This window comes from Brassica oleracea, chromosome C6 (genome assembly GCF_000695525.1).
Source record: "Brassica oleracea var. oleracea cultivar TO1000 chromosome C6, BOL, whole genome shotgun sequence".
Classification (NCBI taxonomy): domain Eukaryota; kingdom Viridiplantae; phylum Streptophyta; class Magnoliopsida; order Brassicales; family Brassicaceae; genus Brassica; species Brassica oleracea.
In genome coordinates, this window is record NC_027753.1 from 18,112,067 (window position 1) to 18,126,589 (window position 14,523).

General features: G+C 40.3%; 3 protein-coding genes and 1 long non-coding RNA gene across 6 annotated transcripts; all 4 read right to left on the reverse strand.

Annotated features, from left to right (window-relative positions):
* Window positions 1-572: 572 nt before the first annotated feature.
* LOC106297640 (profilin-1-like) lies at window positions 573-2,346 on the reverse strand. The gene is made up of 4 exons (XM_013733843.1): window positions 2,316-2,346; window positions 2,095-2,199; window positions 784-983; window positions 573-701 (listed from the first exon to the last, which is right to left on the reverse strand). The coding sequence occupies exons 1-4, from the start codon at window positions 2,344-2,346 to the stop codon at window positions 573-575; spliced, it is 465 nt and encodes a 154-aa protein (XP_013589297.1).
* A 3,194-nt stretch (window positions 2,347-5,540) lies between these two features.
* LOC106300472 (glucan endo-1,3-beta-glucosidase 10) lies at window positions 5,541-7,684 on the reverse strand. The gene is made up of 2 exons (XM_013736625.1): window positions 6,353-7,684; window positions 5,541-5,863 (listed from the first exon to the last, which is right to left on the reverse strand). Exons 1-2 carry the CDS (start codon window positions 7,565-7,567, stop codon window positions 5,795-5,797), a joined length of 1,284 nt encoding a protein of 427 aa, XP_013592079.1. The 5' UTR covers window positions 7,568-7,684; the 3' UTR covers window positions 5,541-5,794.
* A 604-nt stretch (window positions 7,685-8,288) lies between these two features.
* Window positions 8,289-9,148, reverse strand: LOC106299128. Its single transcript, XM_013735265.1, has 2 exons — window positions 8,775-9,148; window positions 8,289-8,693 (listed from the first exon to the last, which is right to left on the reverse strand). The coding sequence occupies exons 1-2, from the start codon at window positions 8,877-8,879 to the stop codon at window positions 8,607-8,609; spliced, it is 192 nt and encodes a 63-aa protein (XP_013590719.1). The 5' UTR covers window positions 8,880-9,148; the 3' UTR covers window positions 8,289-8,606.
* A 791-nt stretch (window positions 9,149-9,939) lies between these two features.
* On the reverse strand, window positions 9,940-12,244 carry LOC106299783. 3 transcript variants are annotated; one of them, XR_001261873.1, is made up of 3 exons: window positions 11,000-12,244; window positions 10,605-10,836; window positions 9,940-10,216 (listed from the first exon to the last, which is right to left on the reverse strand). It is a non-coding gene; the product is annotated as an uncharacterized LOC106299783 (long non-coding RNA). The 3 variants fall into 3 exon arrangements; XR_001261874.1 differs by having other exon boundaries at window positions 10,605-10,864; XR_001261875.1 differs by having other exon boundaries at window positions 10,605-10,864; window positions 10,988-12,244.
* Between the last annotated feature and the right edge of the window lie 2,279 nt (window positions 12,245-14,523).

Consider the following 14,523-nt stretch of genomic DNA (forward strand, 5'->3'; position numbering starts at 1 on the left):
CGTCGGCACCTCACGACCCCGACCCCAACTGCGCGCTCGATGCCTCCTGGCACAAGGATGATGGTTTTTTGGCGGAGGAATGGTCCTAACTAACGAAGATGGGATGATGACTTATGGTTCATTTTCTAGTAACCGAGTCCTCACCCCCTACATGCAGAGTTCCAAACTCTTTTGTGGGCTATGAAATCTTCTATCCAGTTGGATCATTGCACAATGAACTTCAAGACAGACTGCCTTCAGCTAGTCAAGCTACTTGAAGAAGACAACTGGCCATCTATGTTGGCCGAATTTGATGAGTTCCACCTCATTCGTTCTATGTTTACGTTTTTCTCTATATCTTTTATTCCCCGTTCTCTAAACTTCCGAGCTGACCGACTTGCTAAAGGAGCTCGGACTCGAGGATTCTCTTTTTCCCATGTAAACTCTCAGCTTCCAAGCTGGATGGCTCCTGAGGCCATCCTCTCGGTAGCTTCTTAATAAGATATGGAGCTTTCGATGTCAAAAAAAAAATATAGCTTTCCCCTCAATAGGAAGACAATATGGGAGACATGAACATAGCAGTAACATGAATTTCAGAGCCATGTATCAATCAGGTAGTCACCAAACCTCTCTACAACTATATTGCATTGGTCAAGGTCATTGGTTGTCATAAAAAAGACCAAGGCTTGGGTGGTTTTCTTGATTGTAACACCACCAGCTCCCTACAAAAGTAGCACTAATTCATTAAAAACAACTGCCTTCGGACCAAAAAGGCAAAAGATTCAGCAGAATCATTTATGTTACCTTCTTCATTCGAATGAAGGCATTTGGCTCTCCTTCGATAACCATGTACTTTTGTGCCACCGATGAACATCCCATTTGAGAAAGCGTTCCAGGCTCAGAAAAATAGCTGTTGATGCCACTGATTTCCTTAGGCTTCAAGCCTTGAACATCAAAACCGTTGTTCACGCCTTGAACAGCAAAATTGATGTTCACGCCTTGAACTAAAACAAAGATAATACTAAAACGATAAGAGAAACAATAACATAGACATAGGACAATGCAAACTCAGCTTTTCACTAAGTTTTTACTAGAACAAACTTGATTTCGAGAACAAAATATCAGTGAACACTTCAATCTAGAACACAAGGAACTTCCCTGGTTCCAAAGTTTAAAACCGCTTTTCCCTGTTATAGCAATTTGTATAAGATACCAAAAGACTGCCATCTTTCATGAAATGGCCAAAGAGATAGGGTTTACTTTGCTCAAAGGAATAGATTTTGTTACCACCACGTACGCATTGCGGCTAACCAATCTGATAGTCCATTTAACGTTTTTGAGACAGCCGTGAAGTGTAATGACCCATTCTGGAAAACCAATGATCAGGTGTCGTCCCGCTTAGTTTTGTTCTCCGATGAATTGCTTCAAGAATGAACCGAACAGACTCCACAAAAAAGATAATGAGTGAACCAAGAGCCACAGATCCTAGGTTGTAGCAAGCCGCTTCATTGAGAGTTGGAGACAATGTCAAAAACACACTGCATATACCAAACCCAAGGACTGTGTTTATAAAATGAAACAACCGTGTTTATGAAATGAAGATTGTAGTACCTTATTCGTTACATCCTTCTTCGGCTCTCTCGTTTCAGCAACATGCCTTACCATGAACTGTACTAACTAAGAGAGAGCCACTTCCTTCGCCCCTTAATCATACACCTCTTTTGTACAACCATCAAGGCCAAACTCACTGTCTAGAGGCATAGGAAATTGTTACATGGAATGTAACCAAAAGGAAAGAAACACCTCACCCTCTTCTAGAACCTCTCCTCACCCATGTCATTCTTCTAGGAATCTATCCCACACCATCCTTCCCTTCTTCTTGCATTGAATCCTGATGGGCCTTCCCTTCCTCCTCTTGTAGTGATACATCTCACGTCCTTGGGCCCTCTCATAACTGAAATCTCAGCAAAAACGGAATTTGGATCAAGAAGCTACCAGAGTAAGCAATTCTTACCAAATGTATATGCAGTGGGGTACATGGAACTCTCAAAAATGGAAAGATGGCTCTTGTGTTCATCATTGATACACTCCGCTACGTCTTTCTTTCTCACTTACTTCCTTCAAACAAACAGAAACAAAAATCTTCCCTTCTCTCCCACTCGATCCTTGCATCTGATCCTCTCATGTAGCCATCTTCATACCTCACTTCCTGCCCCTCATCTGACCCAAAAGAAACCAGGACACAGAAAAAAGAACAATGTCATATATACAGAGAGAGAGAGGGGGGGGGGGAAGGAAATTAAAAATTATGAGACAGTTCAATCTTTGTATTTCACAACTCCAGTCAAGAGCTTTGTCGAGTTTCATGTCGGCAGAAGAACATTTTCTCTATCCAAGTGGTTTATAGTAATATATACCAATCATCAAAGAGCATGCAAACCTAAAGCCAATTGAAGCATAAACCTTAAGATTAAAACTTGGGAGAACATCATAAAGTATTAGTTGTAAATTTGACCTTAGATTTTGGGATGCATTTAACAGCAACCTCTCTTTCTTGAACTTAGGAGAGCAACCGTAATCAAAATGACCCCTCCCGATCTCTTCCCCTAACTTCATCCTAATCTGAAACTGCAGACGTTTGTTTCAGAAAAAAAAAATTGTCAACGCGACAGTTTGTAGTAACTAAATTAGAGAGAGGCCAGCAAATTATTATTTTATAGAATCTGACAGCAGCGAAATCACACATTTTCTATACTTCACCGTGAAGTTGTTTCTATAGGCAGAATGACGATTACTCGATTAGAATGGGAGATGAGAAAGTGTTTGGTTATCGAAGATACACCTTTATGTATTCAACGAATTCTGAAAGCAATCTTCATTATTTCCACCTTGCACTTCTTTCAACGTCAACTGAGAACTGCCCTTTCCATTTTTCAAACTCTTAAGGCATATGTCTCTTCTTTTAGCTAGGCTTGTCAAGCTTTCTATTCTTCTTTCTACAAAACCATGTCACAATTAGCCATGTTTAGTATTACTAAAAGCATGACGTCTAAACAACACAAAACTGGAGATAAACTAAATTGACCCACCAACTTCCGCTCCTCTCCCTCACACTCGACATCATTCTTCCTCTGCATCTCTGAATACCCATCTTTTTCGTACTCCTGGACTTGCATGTAGCTTCTTCAGCCTATAACAGACAGTATGAAGAGATTTTAATCAGGAAAATTTTGCCATGTGCTAATGCTACAATCAAAAAATTTCACAGTAAGGACTAAAACGCTATTAACATAATTAATTAGTTCATTCTCGATCAAATATTCATGAAGTGTTCATCTAATCGCAAGAAAACATACTTCTGGTGATCGTAGGCTTTCACGACGGCCAGGGATTAAATTTTCTCAAATTAAGATCCATATCTAATGGAAACATCTGGTACCTCGGAGCACTCACTCTGTAACAGCACCAAACAAACAAAATAGATTCATAAAGAAATCAAAGCAGAAAAGTGTTAAGAAATGCAATGCAACTTTTCAGAGATGGTAATAAATCTTACTTGACTGTTGGAGAAGATAGTTAGGCGATAACACAGATGGAGCCAGAGGAAATTGTTTCCTCTGATTACGGGATCTGACGGGACCATGCGGTAATTTTTGGTGTGATTTGTTTAGGAGTTATGTGTAAGTGATGAGGGAAGTAAGATATATACTATGGGATGGGATGGGGTACCTGAAGAGGTCGTCAACATCGGGTGGTTACAGAAATTTAAAAGGCTTCGAAGAATCTGAGTGAAGGAGTTACATGGCTTTAGGGTTTTCTATGAGAGGAACAAAAGTTTTTTTATTATTTAACCGAAACAGAGTTCAATTCCCGCTGCGACAGACAGACATGCTGGTGGTGACGGGAGACTTACCGGTGGATTTCATGGCAGTAGCTGTAGCTTCTTCAGTGGTGTTTGTCAATTAGGGTTGATTGAAGATCAGATGGGGCACTTTATATAGAAGGAGAAATAGGAGGAGATGGAACGAAACCATTCAAGAAGACTTAAAAACATGATAAATTGTTGAAGCGTGAGTTATGGTAACGGAGAATTGCAGAATTTGATCGATGAAGACGAAGTTGGATAGTCGGGGAAGAATAAAATTACGCTTCAGACCAGTTTCGATGACGACGTGACAGAAGAATGTTTATGATAGGTTGATTTTTTTAGCTGACGTGGACATGCTGAGAGTTGAGTATGTTATGCTTTTAGTATTGTTAGATGATGTCTATTATGCTGGAGCACATTTATTATCAAAAGTATTTTTAGTGTGCATTCTGGAAATACACTACGAATAATCATGGAATTAATCTATAATATATTTATATCTATACATATAAATATCATCATATTAGATTTCATATATTTATACTATTTTAAGAGGTTATAATTATCGTGTAAAATTGAATAATAAAAAAATAATGCATATATCTTCCAATTTGTATACAACTACTCTATAAAAAGTATTGAATTCTGAATATTCGGAAAGGGGATATTCACTGTTTTGCTAATATTATGTATTGTGTTATTATCTAAAAATCATATGTATTATGTTATTATCTAGAAAATATTCATAAAATTTAAAATTTTAAAATGAAAAGAGAAATCTCTATATATATATATATTTACTGGGTTAAAAATATAATAAAATTCTGAATTTCTAAGTTTTTATGCAATAACATTTTTTTTCTATTTCATGAAAACTTTGTTATGTATAAAAAGTAATTTATTATCAAAAAATTTCAAGAGTATGAACAATAAGTTACTTTGATAATTTTTGATCTAGCATTGCATGAACAAATAATATTTGTAAGATGATTATGCCCACACATGCGGGGAAAATACCTAGTATATTGTGTAACTTTATAGCAATGTTATATACGGAAGTTGTGTTTATAGTGTATTGTTTAAGTTGAATTATCTGGCAATATTAATGAAATTATCTTTAATAAAATTAAAAGGTATATTGTTTCGAATATACAGTAGATATGCATTTATTTAAATTCATATACAGTAGATATGCATTTATATAAATTTTAGTAATATTACAGGATGATTGAGAGTAAAACGGGATCATTATCGGGACTTATATGGTAAATTGGCTTCTCTTAATAGGTTTCTTGCTTTATACTTATGTTGAGTCTTTGCTTATCTACTATTACAAAAGTAGGTTAAGTAAGCAAGTAGCTTCAAAGTGGGCAAACTTTGTGTAGACATGTGCCTTATTGTCTTTGTTGGATTTGTAGTCTATATCTTTGTCCAAAGTAACAGCTCAATGAAATGGTATAGTGTATGGTAGGTTGGTTTAAGAATTGAGATGGAAGAGTTTCCATTGAATGGTTGGTGGACCATATAGATTGATTGGTCACATAAGCATAAAAGTTTGAGGAGTCTGAATAGTAAGGATATTTATGATGAAGGACTACTCTTGTTTCCTTATCAAAAGAAAAATATCACTTATTACTTGTGCCGAGATATTGTCGGCTGCAATGTCTCAAATGTCTTCCAAGTTATGCTCATGGAAGGTCAACTAAGCTTTCATTATTTTAATATCTATGCTTCAAAATAGAGAAAGGAAAGAAAAAGAAGTTGAAGAGAGGAGAGGTAGGCACAACAAAGATGGTGAGTTTTCTAAATCCACGGTTCATTCAGAAAATAGGTTTCCGACCAAACACCAACATAACAAACTAATTAAATAAAATAAAATTTGGGGATAATTTCACGTCACCACCCCGATTAGAGGGTACAAAGCCGAGATCTAGTGGGGTGAAGCTTTTACAGCCGAAGCTTGATGATGCAAAGCAAGAGGAAGAAGAACACACACTCAACGAATCTGCCTTTTCCCTGCACAACGGTCAACAACCAAAACACACAAGCTGCTTATGTCACCCTCGTTTTTTTTTATTAACAAAGATCAACAAGTCAGAAAGAGAGGCACTCAATAATCTCAATTATGTTTCAGACAAAAGTGACCAAACAAGAGTCATCTCCACGTGATAGCCAGTACGAAAAAAAAACGCATTGTTATACCTTTTTCACTCACCGTCACAGTTTGTCAAATTTTAGAAAAAGATTCCAACTTTAACCGAAAGTCACTAACATGTAAATTCCATCCTTATTCGATTATCGTAATTTCTTTTAGCTCTTGATTTGTTTTCTACTTGTAAACACTTTTTAAAAAGAAACAAGAAGAGAGCTAGCTAGTTTCCTCTTCTAAGCAAACGATTTAAGCAGTAATCAACCACCCACTATACACCTAAATGTAGAACGACAGAAGAAGCAAATTTGAGAAAGTAAAACAATAAACCAAAAGTGTGAAGTCGAAAACTTTACCCTTGCCGAGGAGATGGACATGTAATCCGGTGAAGGGTTCTCAGGCGTGTAGATGCCGCCGCCACCACCACCACCGGGTGATCCACCAGTGGTACCGCCACTGCTGCTACTACCTCCACCACCGGTGGAGTTTTTGCTGCCACTACTACCACCAGAGGAGGAGGAGGTCTTGATCCCGAGGGAGTAAACGGGAGTTCCGTCAGGGTGGAAGAGGCCGTAGTTCCTCTCGGAGGTGGGACCAGGCTTCATGTTCTCATTGAAGAGAGCAAAGACGAAGATGGTGAGATCGCAGTCGGGTCGAATGGGCGTCCTCATCTTCTTGCTCATCATCATCTTGATCAGATTCCCGTTGTACTTGCGCGCATTGTCGCAGTTGGCACCAACCTCCTGCGGATCGCCGTTGGAGGGCCACCCCGTCTCGGAGACGACAATGGGGACTTTCTTGTAGCTGATGCCGACGGCGTCAAGGGCGTGGTAGACGGCGTCAACCTGGGCGAAGAGCATGTTGTCGTAGTGGAAATTGGAGCCAGGGTCGGTGAAGCCCTGGTTTGGCTGGAAGAGGACGAAGTCGAGGGAGATGTGTTTGGGGTTACCCTCGTAGGCGAAGAAAGGGTAGGCGTTGATGAGGATTGGGGAGCCCGTCTTGACGTGGAAGTCCAAGATGGGAGTGAGGGTTCCCAGGAGGTCGTGTCGGAAGGATGTGGCGGACGGAGGGTAAGATACGTCAAGGATGGCTAGCGAGTGCGCCGTCGTCACGAAGATCTGTTTGTTCAGGCCACAGTCCACAAGAGCACCGTGGATGCTCTGCATCGCCGGGAAGAGAGCTGCCGAAAGGTCTGACTGATTGGAGGTGAGGACTTCGTTGCCTACCACGATGGCCACGATCTTGGTGCCCGGGAGGTAAGCTTGGACGTTTTGCTTCACCCAGTCACGGGCTTTGTCCGAGTCTTTCATCTGGGCAAGGTACTCGTTGCCAAGGGAGATAGTGAGGTCGAAGCCGGAGCCGGAGAAGGCACGGAGGGCTTGTGGATCGGCGTCATAGAGCTTCACTTTTGTGGCGCCTACAGACTTGAGGAGAGGGATGACGTTCTTGGGGGGAGGAAGGTTGTTGGCAACCTGGCCGTAGTTGATGCCAATGGAGGTGACGGTTAGAAGAAAAGAGAAGAAGAGGAGAGCAACGCAAACCAGAGAGAATGAGATCTGGGAAGGCGCCATGGGTAGAAGTGAGGGAGTAGAGAGAGAGAGAGAGAGACAGAGTAGTGAGTGGTTGTAGGAAGATGATAGAGGAGGCAAGGATGGGGCCAGAGCGTTAGGATTTCACTAAATTTCAAAGTAAACAAACAAAACAGTAGTAATAAATAAATAAATAATGAAAAGGAAGAGAGAGAGAGAGAGAGTAATGTTGGTTTGGATGAGCTGTAAGTCAGTGTCTCTGGAACAGAGTGAGCATCTTTCATGTTTTAATTGCAATTTGCTTGCTCTCGGATTCTTATGACAGATCATTCTTGTCTTGATGCTCTTATTACACAACACACATTTGCTTGGTATATGTGACAGCTACATGGAGGAGAAATACACAAACTAACACTTGACTATCTTTTTTTTTGCTTTCATCTTGTCTATATTGAATGTAAAACTCAACTAAACATACACTAGCATATGGGCAATCCTTGAGTATGATTATTGGGAGTTTTTAGGGTGGATTTTTAACGGAATATAAAAATCCGTCTTTTAATTTTTAACTAAAAAAGTTAAAAACCGGTTTCTAAATAAGATTTTTAAGAACCGGTTTTTAAATAAGAGTTTTAAGAACCGGTTCTTATTTAAAAACCAGTTCTTAACTTTTTTAGTTAAAAGTTAAGAGACGGGTTCTTATATTCCGCTAAGAACCCCACCTTAAGAACCCCCAATAATCAACTAGTATTTTCCAATACAATCTAACTAAACCCTCCTTTATAATTGCTCTTTTTATCCTTAATACAACTTTTGACAAACTCAATGTCATGCCCATACATGTTTGGCTCATACCAAAAAATAAATATGAAGAAAAACACAACTGAATGGCACTCGATTGGCCACTTTAGCGCAACCATACAAGTCTCAGTACACAAATGTAAATTGTAAAAGAAAAGACTGTTTTGGTATAATAGAAGACAACAAGGACAAAAGAGAAGAAGACCCTAGTGAGAGCACTCACGCTTTGTGTGTCAAAAGCTTTTGCAGCACCAAAGGACAAAAGTGATAATGAATATATCTATCTGTGTGCTGTGACCAACGTCTCTATGAACCTCAACCCATCAAACCTAGGCTCCATTTTCTCCATCTTCCTCGATTTCCAAGCCTGCTCATTCATTTCATTTCGTATGAGACCAGGAACCTAGAGCAGATCTGTAATCACAAATGCTAAAAAGAGGAAACCAACCTTTGGGGAGATTGGTGGAATAGCGGAGGAAGAAGAAGAGAGAGCAGCGGTGAAGAAGGCAATGACTGAAGCGACAACGCCGCTCGGAATCTTCATCATCATCATTATCGGAGGAGGAGGAGGAAACCCGTCGACGCCGGATCTCGACCACCACCAACTATGGAGCTTCGTCACGTCTTGTTTTTCCCGTATTTTCAGAGACCAAAAAAGAAAATAGTCTAAATGTTTTCTATTTTATATACAGTATATTAATTAAAAAACATATAAAAAGAAGAGTAATGACGTTGGAATGTGGTGTATATCGGAACGGTGCATTTTGGTTCGAGTTGTTCGATACTCTTATGATTTTTAAAATGGAAGAGATGTTTACTCTTGTTCAATCATTAAATTAATCAAAATTCATGGAACTGAATTTTTTTTTTTGTCATCTTTATTAAAACCAAGCCCAAGTATAAACTGAATTTTACAAAAGAGGAACGAAATTGGCCTAAACTCTTAAAAGCCCTATAGAATTCTCTCTTCATTCATTTATTAATCTCCTTATAAAAATGGTTTCATGCCCTAACCATAAAGTTATACATATGTATAAATGTATGTTGTCTGTCTAGATCCACTTCCAATATTGCAATAAAAACCTTTCATATTTCATATTGAAAACCCATCACTTAAAAGTTAAATCTAGTTTTCCAGGCCCATACCCAAGTTCAACCACAAAAAATATAATTGTGTACCTCTTTAATACAAAAACTTCAACACTTCTAACATGGTCTATGCTAATTGTTAGCATTTTTCATTAAAATAAACAGTTTGACCGTCTCAAATCACTGACAAAATAGTTAACCACATTGTAACTTATACACAACAAGAAAAACTGTCACAAATTAGCTAGAAACACTTTGCGACTATTGTTTTAAACCACAATAGCCATAACATATCAAACATTTGAAATTCATAGATATTTTGTAAATTTTTTGTGGCTAAATATCTTTTTTTTGTCTACTTATATTTCATCATAGCCTCTTGGGCTAGACCAAAGAGTACAAAATCAGGCTATAAAACCCAACACGTGATTACGTAACATCAAGTGAAAGATCTTAATACAACACATGTAAGAGCATGATTAACCAACAACCCCATTTGGGTTTCTTATTCATTATTTTAGTAATTAAAACTAATTAAGAACCTTAGTTAAATGATGTCTTGATTTTGAGTCTCTAATGATAGTCTCCTATCTAGGAGTTCTAAATAAAAAACAAGTAACAATGAAGGCAAATATCATAGCAGCAAGTAAGAAGTTCATAACACAGCGACCATGCCACGTTCCCCGTATCTCTGTCTGAGTTTGTCCTGCAGTTGTTTGTGAATGGGCAGAGGCATTGCTCTCTTGGTTTGACTGTTCGCCAGCAACGTTTTTAGCCATTGCGCCACATATCTCACATGTCCTGTTCAAATGTACAGAAACAATATCAGTATAGTCTTTAGAGACTCATTTTCAACTTCCAAACACATAGAAGAAGATTTAACTCTAACCGGTTAGTTACTACTTCTTAAGACAATGCAAAGATGCTAGACAAAACTCTTGGCATAATAGTGACTAGTAAGAGAATCAAACTAAGCAAAAAGGGACTGCAAGATTCTCAATGCAAAGCAAATCACACAAACATAATTTAATTGAGTCAACAAACAATCGCAGCCCAAAAGGGACTGCAAGATTCTCATTCTGTTTCACACTTAACTATTTTCTTCCCCATAGATTCATAAGAATATGTAGAATTTTCTAGAAACAAAAGAGGAAAAAAAACTCTTTGAGAATAATTGAAGATCCCTTACATGTTTCTTTGATCTTGAATCGAGTTTCAGCACACTTACTGTGAGCTACATCCAAATCACCTTTACAAGAGCAATCCAATTTTAAAGGCAACCCAATTGCTCTTCTTCTTCTTCCTCTTCTTCTTCATCTTTACCTTCACCCTCTCTTGCTTTTTTTTTTCTTCTTCTTATTCATTAGAACCATCTTCTCGAAAGGAAGATGACAAATCCTGCAATCTCTACTTTCTTTCTCCTGACATCAACATATCCAAAGCTAACATCTTTAACCACAAAAAAAAAAACAGATCAAAATGCCAAAAATGAAATCAGAAACCACATATCATTCCTCAGTATCTAACACATTAATCTGAGGATCACATGATTGAAATCAAATGGAAGGGGACCTGGTGCCATACGTTTAAAGATGATTCGGAGGCTCGAAAGATACACAAAAGCTTATATCTTTTTCTACGGAGTGTGTGTTTGCCCAGTGCTGTGAAACCTTAAAGGTTTCGTATTTAGAGATGACAACTGGGTTCGAAGACTGTCGGTGTTGTTGTCACCGTCTGCAGCAACCAATCAACCACCGCGCCACCACAATCCTCGCTTCCACTCCGGCTCAACATCCCGGCCGCACCGTAGGACAAAGCCTCGCTTCGTTGGTTAGACCTTGAGGGAGACCAAAGGAGCTTCCTTGGGAGGGGTTTAGTGGTGAATCTCTCGATCGCGGAAGAGTCGACTCGTACGGTAGCGATGCCGGAAGCGATCTTGTAGACAGATGAAGAGGAAGAGACGTATCAAAACTACGTGCGGCATACAAGAGACGTATCTTGTGTAACCTAATTAAGATACGTAGCTTATAGTAATTGCCATTTTTCATTTTCTTTAATTCATAATTAAACTAAAAACCCCTTCTAAGATACCCCGTTAATCATGGCCTAAGCATTTATAAAAGGCAATGCTACGTGTCAGCTTCTAGATATGCATGAAGCTATCTCCACCGGTGAGCCGTCGGGAAGCTCTTCCGGCTGACCTCAGCAGTTCTTCACATAGCTTAATTCTTGTACTCCATACATTTCGCATCCAACCAAGATTAATTGATCGAAGAGGCTGCGCTCACCGTTATTACTCCGGAGGAAGCTTAGGTCAGAATGAAAGCCATTCTTCATCTGACCGTTTTCACGCCAACTCTGCTGAATCTATTTCAGGGTGACCCAAAAAGCCTTACTAACTTGACCATCTTCCATCAAAGAAGCTCTACCTTTAACGCCTATTAATGGCTAACATAGATAGAGACTGATTCTTTTAGAAAGAGGCTCAGTTGATACGATGAGTGAAGCTTTCAAACAGTTAATCTTTGGAATTGAAAAGAAACACGGCGAAAGGTTGCTATTTAAGATCTGATCAAACGACCGGAAATTTATTAAACCACATCAAAAGTCGCCTAAGCGAAGAGTTTATCCGCAACGGAAAAGTAATTCGATCTAGAGATCGATAATATGATACATCCAAAAAACTAAAACAAAAGAGGGATGGCGACCGGTGGCGAATTGCACACCGGCCACCGGAGATGATGTCAACTTTGTGTGAGACTAAAGAGAAGTTGGAGTTTTTAGGAGATACACCTTCTTTCCCTCTTTTCAGATTACTTTTCATTCGTGGCTAAATATCTATGAACCATAGTTTGTGGCTATTCGAAGTACCACGATTAACTACAATTTTTTTATGGATATCATTATTCACTATTGTTGGACCCAATTTCGACCAATACATTAATGGGCCACGATCAACGATATGGGCCGTAAGGAACTGAAGCCCTTAGCAAGCGTGCGAGCTCGAGGCGGAACCATCGAAGTCCCGAAGATCGCGGAACAAGAGACGAAGATCGCGGAGCAGTTACGAAGGTCACGAGGTCGACATACTATAACGGAAGGAGAACATACATGAAGAAGGACACGTGGAAAACCCTAGAGAGAGCTACACACATACATCGACCTTGTTTTCATCCCAATCTTAGATCCTTTCTTTACTGATCTCATTTGTATCATTCGATCTAGTTCAACTCATTGTATTCGATCTTATTAATCAATAAAGTCCATTTTTACCTACTGGAAACTGTTTACATCGTTGTGTTCTAAAGATATCGTTGCCTACATCATTTGTCTTCCCTAGATCAAACTCCCGATCACTATCAAATATTTAGTGTAGATTTTAGGTTCTACATTTTGGCGCCGACTGTGAGGAAGATAAACGAAAAACATCTTTGCTAAGAAACCGATCTAAGTTTCCTAAGCGCGACTATGGATCCAAACCAAACCGTCGGAACCACACCTTCAAGAGTCAACGACACCGATCCTATCGGATCCGACTCGGGGACCGAAACAATACCAGCTGGGACGACGGGAGCCATCCGATCGGGACTTTGAGTCAAGATCGATCTCTTCCGATCAATCAGATATCGATCCCAGAACGAGTTGGAGCTCGAGTCTGGAACCGTCCCGGGGACAGACAATCCGTCGATGACCTGATCCGATCTCAATCCAGACCAATTTCGCCGACCCCTCTAGCACAAACTCGAGAAGAAGTGACCGAACTTCGAGGAATGCTCTCGTCTCTGATCGGCGAAATTCGTAACCAAAGGATCGCCAATCAAACCATTGGTAACCGACTAGACCAGGCTGAGAGGGAACTCGCAGAGCATCGAGCTGCAAACGCTCGAGAAAGAAATCAAACGTCCCTCGACCCGTTAGGAGGGACATCGAATCCCCAAAACGCCGGTCTATTCGGTACTCCGGAGATCCCAAGCGCTTGATCCGGACGTTACACGGGAGAAAACTCACAACGACCCCCGCCGCAGGGCATGACCCACTGAAGCTTAAGCTACAACGGATTGGATGAGATTGACACTGGGTGGCAACGTCCACAAAGCACTCTGATCCAATTCCAGAACAGATCAACGGAAAGGCAGGGGGAACCAACAACGCGGATCCCGCTGTCGAACCATTCGATCCCCGAAAGTCAAACTCTATCCGCCACTAGGACCCTCCATCAGGCGGGATTCGATAACCTAACAGAACAAGCTCGGAGACATCAATATCGACTCCCAAAGAGAAGACCTAGGGATCCCGAGTGAAACCGGAGCGTTTTAGAAATATATCGAGACGACGCCGAGCTCAAAAGAATACATGCCATCGTACATATGGCAACAAGCTCTGCCCCAGATATCAACATGGTCATCGAGGAAACAAGAAGAACTCCATTTACTAACAAAATTGCCAGCGTCAGGCTGCATCATATTGGGAAATTAAAATTCCCTGAATACGCAGGAAACACGGACCCAAAGGCCCACGTACGAGACTTCCGCCTAGCAATATCAAGAGCACACCTCACTGACGTTGAAAAGGAGGCCGGTTACTGCCGCTTCTTCGCCGAGAACCTCACGAGGGCCGCCCTCGAATGGTTCGCCGGACTAGAAGAAAACTCGATTGACAATTTCACCCAGTTGGTATCTACGTTCCTCAAACAGTACTCAGTCTTCATAGAAATAAGAGTTACCGAGGCAGATCTTTGGAATCTCAAGGAAGCGCCTTTCGAGCCACTGAGAGCGTACATAAACAAGTTCTGAGAAATCAAAGCCAAGATTTCGCATCCAAACGAAATCGTCGCCCTGGCAACATTGAAGAATGGCGTTTTGTTCTCATCCAAATTCAGGGAAGAACTGGCAGTACGATCACCTATCTCGTTGGATAACGCCTTACACCGAGCCTCTTACTTCGCCACCCACGAGGAAGAGGTCGCAGCCTTAAAGGTGCAGTATAGTGCGAACAAGAATAATGCGGCCTAAAAGCCAACCGCTCCCAAAGAACCAGCAACCAGAGGGCAACATTCCTACGCAATAAACAATTCACTGGAAAAGTCTTCAACAGACGACCTTAGCAAA